This window comes from Scaptodrosophila lebanonensis, unplaced genomic scaffold (genome assembly GCF_003285725.1).
Source record: "Scaptodrosophila lebanonensis strain 11010-0011.00,11010-0021.00 unplaced genomic scaffold, SlebRS2 tig00000001-arrow-pilon, whole genome shotgun sequence".
NCBI classification, from domain to species: domain Eukaryota; kingdom Metazoa; phylum Arthropoda; class Insecta; order Diptera; family Drosophilidae; genus Scaptodrosophila; species Scaptodrosophila lebanonensis.
Genome location: NW_022060529.1, coordinates 28,559,508 through 28,568,837, shown reverse-complemented (window position 1 = coordinate 28,568,837; position 9,330 = coordinate 28,559,508). Strand labels below are relative to the sequence as shown.

Here is a 9,330-nt window from a genome sequence, read left to right as displayed (position 1 = left end):
ATGAACACCTGGATCTCAGAGACTATAAGAGGTAGAGACACCAAACTTTGCACAAAGATGCGTTATATGTGTACGCTGTGCATGTTTGTTTTATTATTTTTTTTTCTCCCCACTTCCCCCCTATGTGGCGATCCTCTTTTATACAACTGAATAAGTTGATTACAATTTCCCAAAAAAAAAAACTTCAAATAATCAGGTTATAAAAATATTTTTAAAAAATTTCCCATACCGGGAATCGAACCCGGGCCTTCCGGGTGAGAGCCGGATATCCTAACCACTAGACAATATGGGACTTGACTCAGTTGTTGTCAAACACATATTTAACCATACTGAATATTGTTGATTTGTTTGAATTTAAAAGCCAACTTCATGTCGGCTACAAATAAACGCAAGTGCGTCAACTAAACATCAATAAAATTTAACGATATTTTTTATTGTAATATGCATGTAGATAAAACTATTCAAACAACATTTAACAACGTCATTGGGGGGTTTAAAGAAAATTGTGCAATTTTCTGTTAAATACTTAAGTTTTTATACGGCGGCCCAGTCCCATATTGTCTAGTGGTTAGGATATCCGGCTCTCACCCGGAAGGCCCGGGTTCAATTCCCGGTATGGGAATGTGAACTTTTAACCGGCCCAAATATCAAATGGGGAGGGAGGAATATGAGTAAAATAAAATAATTTCATTCAAGAAGATTACATTTTTTCTGATCTGACCGTTTCGACATTTTTAACATCATTGTGCTTTGTTTAATATTTAAGTCAAGGACTTGACTTTTTATATTCCGTTACTGATTATTGATATTATTGTTGTTTGTATAACGATCTGTTGTATTTTTGTGGGCATTCAGTTAGAATTCTTCACACTTAGCACATGGTCGTGCTTTTTTTGTTTGTTTTTCTCTAATTCCCAACCAGTTTAAGCAGCTTTATATTCACTCTGCTCTAGAATGCCGTGAACTATTTGTCGTTAGTAGAGGTAAGCACTGATGTGTTCTACCCAATTAACAAAGGCCAATTGATGTTCCAAAATTATGATGCTCCTGATTATAATTAATACCATGGTTCTGACGGGGTTGCTCCTGCCTAGAACTAATGGTCGGGCTGATGGTCTTCTAACGACAGTTTTTCTAAAAATCCATTGAGAACAATTATGCATGCCATGTCCAGGCGCAGCGACTGAGGGCCCGGCTTGCTCCCACTTATCAGGTTGTGATGGCTCTTATGCTGCCTTTGTTGAGCGAGATATCGCCCCCTTTGGCTTGCTGCAACCATGGAAACAAATTCAGTGAAATATTCCGTGTGTGAAGTATGTATGTGCATACGCTACACATACATATGCAGGTATTTTTGAACAAGTTGGTTCTTTGGTGAAAATTTACATAAAAATCGCATTACACTTAACATCCAATTTGCGCATGAAAGCGCCAAGTGGTGCTCTTTTGGCTATGAAGTCGGTGGTGTGATGTCTAGTCTGGTCTGGACTGCGCTTTTGTATGCTGAGGCGTCATTCATATGTGTGCGGATGTATTTGCTTCAATTTCAATGTGCACTGTTGGGCCATAGACGCAGTAACAAACTAAAATTAAATAAAAAGAATGCAAAACGATTAAGATAAAGCTGTTCATGTTTAATTTAATGATAATGAATTTGTTAAGCAACATTTATTGTAAATAATATTTACTAAATATTAAAACAATATTCATATGTACATATGCTACACACACTATAAGCATCGATGTTTACCATCGATTATTTACCCTTTATTTGTCAGATCAATAAGTGGGTAGAAGGGTGCATAGGGAAAAATGAACAAACTCGTCCTTTCTCGGGCTCAGGAGAATCTGTATACCAAGTTTGGTTATTCTAGCTCTTATAATTTCTGAGATCCTTGCGTTCATACAGACAGACGGACATGGCTATATCGACTCTGCTTGTCATGCTGATCAAGAATATATATATTTTGTGGGGTCTGCCACGCCTCCTTCTGTGTGTCCCATGTACACTTGCACAAAACTAATATACCCTTGTACCCTTTGGGTACAGGGGATAAAAATGATCTTGCCAAATTTTAACTGGTCGCACTCCGCGGATAAGCAAAGCTTTTGCTATAATCGCTGCAGTATGGTTAAATGGTGTAACAAGGTTCCGTGTTTTCAAAGCTGCTGAATTTAGTTAACAATTGGTGGACCTAATGGCATGTTACTGTTGCCTTTATTTGCAACCGAAGTCCAGCAGTCTGTCGTTATTGCGAAATTAGGAACTATTCATACTTGTATTTATTTGCCAGAACCACATTTTGAAAATAAGAAAATCGCAAAATAAATCAAAACATTATTTTAATACATATATTCTTTAGTATGTCAGAGCTTCACTACACCTTCTTGGAGGGCTTATGTGTATTTCTCAAAAGCATGATTGGAATTCCGATTTTTATACCCTGTACCCGGAGCGTAATAGGGTATATTAAGTTTGTGCAAAGTGTGTAACCAAACTTGGTATGCAGGCGCTATATATATATATATAAATATATATATAGCGCTCTCTCTTGTTAACTTCAATTCATGTGGCGGCAATAGGCCCAGAAGTGTTTAGTGAAATTAAAAATTCCTGTGGGTGTGTCTTCGATATTAGTCACGGTGTCAATCGATTTGTAAATATTTATTTGGCTGGGGAACTCTTGAATAATATTGCTTTAATATTTAGAGTGACATAATGCTTCGAGGACAATTCTGAACTAACAGCATCCTATTCAGGAATTTTTAAGCTAACTTTTTTACAACTTGGGCTACATTATTGGCATTTTAGTAAGGATCCCTTTTTTTTTTTTTGCAAATATAATATAGCCTATGTTAACTGGAGATAGTGTAGCTACCCAACAGTGAAAGAATCTTGTAAGTCGGTTCAGCAGTCGGAGTCTATTCAAATCAAATAAACAATCAAATCTTTCCACTTTATAATATTAGTATTGGAAACTAGAGAAATATTTCAAAACCTGACATTTGTTCTAAAAACCAGAAATATATTTGGAGGCTAAGACAGTATTTTTTTGGTGAGTTACCTTATCACCATGTTTAAGGGGAAGTGAGGGTATAAAAATTGCAGGAATTAACGGAGTTATGGAAAAATATACAAATGCTTTCACACTTACAGACGGACATGACTATATAAACTTGTCTCGTCAAACTGATCAAGGATATGTGTATATACTTTGTGGACTAAAGGTATAACTCTAAACTAGAATTCGTTATTATGTAAAAGGTATAACAAATGAGTTGCAAATACATACATATATGTGTGAGCTGGGGCAGCGATTCGAGCAGCCGCTATTTGCAGTTAGTTTTCATTTTAGTCAGCCCAGTCTAGCGTTTAAAATATCGCTTCTATGGCCCAAAATTTATTTGCCATCAAGCATTAAGTTAACAGCCAACCCGTGACACGAAACTGTCAGCTGTTGGTCGCGGAGCGGGACGCAGTTATTATAAATAATTAACGCTCGCCAATTTGTTGGAAGCGCTATAAAGTGACCCCTAACTAGAGCCATTAAATGTGTCGTGCATGATACTTAACAAATGTTAAATGTGCAATATAAATCAAATATGCGTGTGTATGTAAGTACAGATGCATGCTAGAATGTTCATATGTATGTATGTATGTATGTATATTTATGAATGGTGAAATTGAAGCATCTGCTGCATACAAAAATGTGCAGTCAAGTGGGTAAAACAAAAGTCAAACACATTAATGACAATCAGCACCAAATATTTGGGGTCGCCCTGTGAGTCGCACATTTCAATTCCCTAAAATACATATTTAAATAAAACTGATTAATCGAGAATGATGGGGCAGTTGTTGTTTGCTTGTAGTTATACTCTGTACATAAAATGTAGAAGAGTATATTAGGTTTGCGGGAGCTGAAAAATGTAACAGGCAGAAGGAGGCGTGGCAGACCCCACAAAGTATATATATTCTTGATCAGCGTGACAAGACGAGTCGCTCTAGCCCTGTCTGTCCGTCTGGATCTCAGAGACTATAAGAGCTAGAGACACCAAATTTTGCCCAAATATGCCTTGTATGTGTGCACGCTGTACAAGTTTGTTTTATTTTTTTGATTTTCCCCCCACTTCCCCCCTATGGGGGTTTTCCCGATTTTCCATTCGTATAATCGCCTATATCTCGGAGACTATAAGACCTAGGGACACCAAATTTTAGTCCAAGATGCCTTATGCGTAGAAAATGCGTATTTTGGAATTTCCCTCCCTCCCCCCTCTCCAGCACAAATCGTAACTCCCGTAATTCTTGGAATTTTATCCTCAAACTTGGAAAATACCCCTAATTGGTGATTATGTGTCTGTATGCAAAGTTTCACTATGATAGACCTATTTAACAAGAAGTTATAGCCATAAATATATTTTCAGACCAAGCTCTGCCATGCGCTGCCCGCAGCTGTTGTTGATGTTGCTGTTTGGTTGACTGCAAACATGTTTACACAGACACGAATAGACGCGCATAGACATTCATTGCTTTGAATATGTGTTATTATACACCCTTTACGTGAGTTCGAATACCGAGAGAGGTAAAATCGATCAACGTTTTTTGTTTTTAAATTTTCCTATTTTTTTAAATTTCTATAATTATTCTAAACATATGTACAGAGTATTTCAAAGTCGGGACACCCGACTTTAGCTTTTTTACTTGTTTGCTCTTGTTTCTGTTTCTCACGTGACTCAAAACAATATTACTTTAACACACATTAACAGTTACGCTAGAAAAATATGTAGAAACAACAGGAGCTGCCACTGGTCTGGGTGTGGTGTGGTCTTGGTGGTGGTGGTTCTTGTAGTCCTGCACGCAGGGGTGTCACCAACTAACGTCAAAACTTGGCTAACTGGAAGTTTTCATGCATTGCCGCTGACAGTACAATAAACATGCCAAAGCAATTGCAACAACAACTCCAACGTAAGCTGGATAGTCGGCCACGACATCTTTTGACTCGGCTTCCGGACCGGAGGAGGGGTGAGGGTATAGTTGTGTCGCTTTAAAATGGACACGTAAACAGTAAAATGCTTGTCTATGTGACTAGACCGCTTTGGGCAAAGTTGAAGTTTAGTTTTGTAAACGTTTCTCAGAAATTGCAACGAATATAGAAAGCATTTAGATCTCAGTAGAACTGAGCTAAGTCCAATATTTCTTTTGCAAACTGAATAAAAAGTCAATTGTAATGAAAAAAGTGGCTGATTGTAATGAAAAAAGCGATTTAGTATCGTTACAAGTACATACATACATGTATGTATGTATGTACATTGAAGCTATTGAATTCACTGTACGAACCATTTTCCGCGCTATATTCATTTAACTAACATAATGAAAACAGCATAAATTGGCTAATGCTCATAAAGAAACAAGTTTTTGATAAAACTTAAGATATCATGACGCACTATGTAATGCCCATAACTACCACATTTGATTGAGGATTTACTGAGGAGACATACATGCATATGTATGTACCTGTAAGGTTGAAGGGAACGTGTTCTGTGTATGGATAAAAAAAGTCTACTTACCAAGTTTCGTGTCCCTAGCTATTACGGTTCCAAAGGTATCGGTGTTTATAAAGACGGACAGGCGGATGGACAGACATACATACATATGTATATACATATGTATGTATGTTTATATGTACACATAGATGATGGAAAATGTTTGTACATAATGAGAAAAAGAACAATAAACGTTCTCAGAATGTTCAAATACATATTTTTGCATCGCCAGTCATCGGTCCTCGATAGTATAGTGGTTAGTATCCCCGCCTGTCACGCGGGAGACCGGGGTTCAATTCCCCGTCGGGGAGAAGCGCAAGAGTTTTTTTTTTGTTTTTTTTTTTTTCATTTTTGTTTGTAAATGTCAAACTTTTTCTACTTCAACAGCTTCATGCAAGCGTCGAGATGCATATCGGGGGCGCTGAACAACCCTTTTCACGCAGCCAGTTGTACCCTCGTAGTTAGACACACTACCTGAGTCGCATATAACCCCATTAATACTCATTAGTTGCCACATTTTAGTTGTTTTTTTGGACAGGCGGACTGAAAGGTAGACAAAACGACACTCTTCAGCGTGCGCCTTTATCAGCCATTTAGCCACTTGGTGTAATCCCAGACGCCCCGCCGCCCTCCCCACCCGAACAAACAATACGCGTGTTTATTATTGTTGTACCTTTGTTTTGAGTGCGGTTCGCTTTTATTTGGTTTTTGTCTATGCTCTTAATATTATTAAAAATGCACCCAAGGGCACAACTGTTTGGTTTGCTCGGCTAGTTAGGTGGTGGCTTCTCATATTCTTACGCACATACATACATATGTATGTAGTACATACATACGTAGATGTGTATGTATTGGGTCCTTTGTGCTAGACACATAAATTATACTCGTACTATTGCTCAAGACAATTAGCACTAGACCGCGGCTGGATGGGTGTTTTATATACATTTACATACATATGCAGGGTGGGTTGATGCAGGGGCCTTTGAATTTTACATATCAATAAAAATACTCGTACCTAAGTGAAAAGTGCAAAAATTGTTTGCTGGAAAATACTACAATAGATAAAAAACGCTTGACGTGCTGATGCGTCGCAAATTTCACAAGTGATAAATGATGTTACATTGACTTCTTGGGTTTGGGCTCCGTTTATTTGCGCTGTAAAATATTTTAGCATTTCTTGAGCTGTCTGTCTCCGTCTTCCCTTGGATGAATTGCATGGCATGTTTACTGTCATGTTACCCAGCGAGCTGACAAGCGCAACGACGATGGCGACGTCATTTGATTAGCTTAGAAAGCAGAGGTGGGTGGGCGGTTTACATCCGGTTCTCGTTTAGATTCTGGCTACCGAGAGCTGCGCAGTATGTTGAAGTAGCTGTACGCACCACGCACAATCTGTGCATAAAAAAGTGATTATACAGTTACAGAGCAATGCCTCAACAAAGTAGCAAGATGTAGCTTTTATCATAATAATTTCATCTGCTTAAATTGGTTTACTACTTTATCTTATGTTAGGACCGTGTCCTTTTTGTCCGTGGCAGACCCTACAAAGTACAGTATATATGTACATACGAGTAAAGTATGACAAGACGAGGAGATATAAAAATGTCTGTCCGTCTGTTTGTATGATCTTAGAATATAAAAGAGCTAGAATAACCAAACTTGGTATCCAGTTTGTCCTGAATCCAAGGAAGGCTTGTGTTTTTTTTTCCAATGCACCGTTCCTCTTTCCCCGCTGTAAGGTAATTTTCAAAGATACCGTATATTTTTGAATTTTGTATTTAAATTTGCAACATCTGGTTAGTGCTTATGTGTGCTGATGTCAAGTTGTGATTGGTCAACTCTAAACGGTGTATGACACATATATAATCTCTACCCTGCCAGTCTGCCAGCAGCTGTTGACCCTGTTATAGACCTTTCTGATCTAAATGTATGCTAAGTATTTAAACTGACCATAAGCATATATGTATATACATATTAACTTTCCTAGTTATTATTCAGACAGACAGCTGTCTGTCCGCTTTAATATTGAGCATCTTGTATGCCACTGTCCAGCACTCTAAACTTTCACAGCCAAACACATAAACACACACAATACACTCTGGCCTCATGCAGCAGAATGTTCCCAGAAAGCACTGTTGGCGTTTAAAAACAAAGCAAGCTGCTAATGGAACACTAAACGAAGCCCCTACCGATCCGATCTCCAACTATTCAGCATCGCTAAGGACTATTAAGGTCTATGTGGGACTGCCAAAGGCCACTGGGTCAACCTGACCTAATATTCAGACAGAGATCTGTCCCTTTATATATCAACATAATGCATAAATGCATAAAATGAGTGCTTACTTACATCTATAAATGTCCGTAGATTTAACTCTACAAGTAGAGCTCGCATTTGTAACGGACGCTGAGCATGGGTGATAATCAAAAGAAGCATCCGCTGTACCGAAAGGCTGAAATCGTACCAATTGCTAGCATAGTAACCAAAACCCAGGGCACTGTGCTGTGGGTGAAGATGATAAATAAATTGTAGAATCTATTTTTAAAAGCACACTTACCCATTCTACTATAAGAGTTGCATGCCAATGGTAGACCCATAGTATCGAAGCCATTACGAATATATACAAGAATATGAAAAAGCAGTCAATTTTGCTTGGGCTCTAAATATGGCCACACTAATTAGTCTAGATACAGGTAAATACAGGTAAGAATGCTGTGACTTACACCAAGAGTCAGCGCACAGAATAGAAAGCAAATTAGAACAGAAAATATAATGAAATCCGCCATCACTGGTACGCATATAAGAATTTCCAGTTCCCGCACAAACTGTAGTATCTTCAACTCTTCCTTTATGAAGGAAGTGCACAGCTGCAACCGCAAGCGGTTCACCTCGTCAGATGTTAGTTCCGTATGTGACTTTGATCGACTAATGCGAGAAATCTAAAAGCGAAAATTGCTATAAGTAGAAAAATTTATTTTAGGAATTGCCACTTACATCCATTCTCTGCACTCGTCTATTGAGGATTTCTAGCCTCAAAGTGATATATTTCATCAGAGCGGTGACAAAAGTGTGCCATAACGGTATGGTACTAACGCCCAGAAAGAGCGCACCCCAAGGGCCGAGATAGCCAACAAGAAAATTATCAATCACTTCCCCGAAAGGATATAGCTGAAACAATAAAATTGGTTTCGCTTCACCCCGTACAACGGCAGGCACATTGAAAACGGACTCCGGGTAGAAAATAGTTCGAAAGATACAGTCCAGCCAGGCCAGTAGACCTGCGGCTACCGAGGGAACCAATAGCATTAGCGTTATGGTGCTTATGTAGCTCTGAGTCGAGTGAAGCATCGTCAGTTCCTGTTCATCAGCCTCGACCAGAAAGCGCTGAAGGTCATCATGAGCTATGCGCAGTAGGGAAATAACTCCTGAATCCCAGATAGACGGATAATTTATAACCTAGGTATATACTCATGGGTAGCTTATCACTTACGTTCTCGTTGCACGTAGGCATTGAGTGTAGCTATAGATACGGCAAAATATTGCACGGCTGTGGCGCAGGTAGTCGCTCCATCGTTTAGATTATCATAGCCACGAACTACGCGGGCTAGCAGCAAAACACAGCTCAACCAGATCGAGGCCGTAAAGATGGTGCAGCGCAGTAGATGCAGCCAAGGATTGCGCTGATTCCGCGAAGAAACATAGCCATACCAGCGAAAGCAGCGCAGATGGGTGCTAAATATCGGATCATTAAAGGTATCTGGTGAGAGCAGAAGATCTTTGCCTTTGTACAT

General features: G+C 38.9%; 1 protein-coding gene and 3 non-coding genes across 4 annotated transcripts; 2 read left to right on the top strand and 2 right to left on the bottom strand.

Annotated features, from left to right (window-relative positions):
- Positions 1-220: 220 nt before the first annotated feature.
- Positions 221-292, bottom strand: Trnae-cuc. The gene has a single exon. It is a non-coding gene; the product is annotated as a tRNA-Glu (tRNA).
- Positions 293-550: 258 nt separating this feature from the next.
- Positions 551-622, top strand: Trnae-cuc. Its single transcript has one exon. It is a non-coding gene; the product is annotated as a tRNA-Glu (tRNA).
- Positions 623-5,780: 5,158 nt separating this feature from the next.
- Trnad-guc lies at positions 5,781-5,852 on the top strand. The gene has a single exon. It is a non-coding gene; the product is annotated as a tRNA-Asp (tRNA).
- Positions 5,853-6,882: 1,030 nt separating this feature from the next.
- Positions 6,883-9,330, bottom strand: LOC115634285 (odorant receptor 56a). The gene is made up of 6 exons (XM_030531938.1): positions 9,030-9,330; positions 8,534-8,964; positions 8,263-8,478; positions 8,097-8,198; positions 7,889-8,041; positions 6,883-6,933 (listed from the first exon to the last, which is right to left on the bottom strand). The coding sequence occupies exons 1-6, from the start codon at positions 9,328-9,330 to the stop codon at positions 6,883-6,885; spliced, it is 1,254 nt and encodes a 417-aa protein (XP_030387798.1).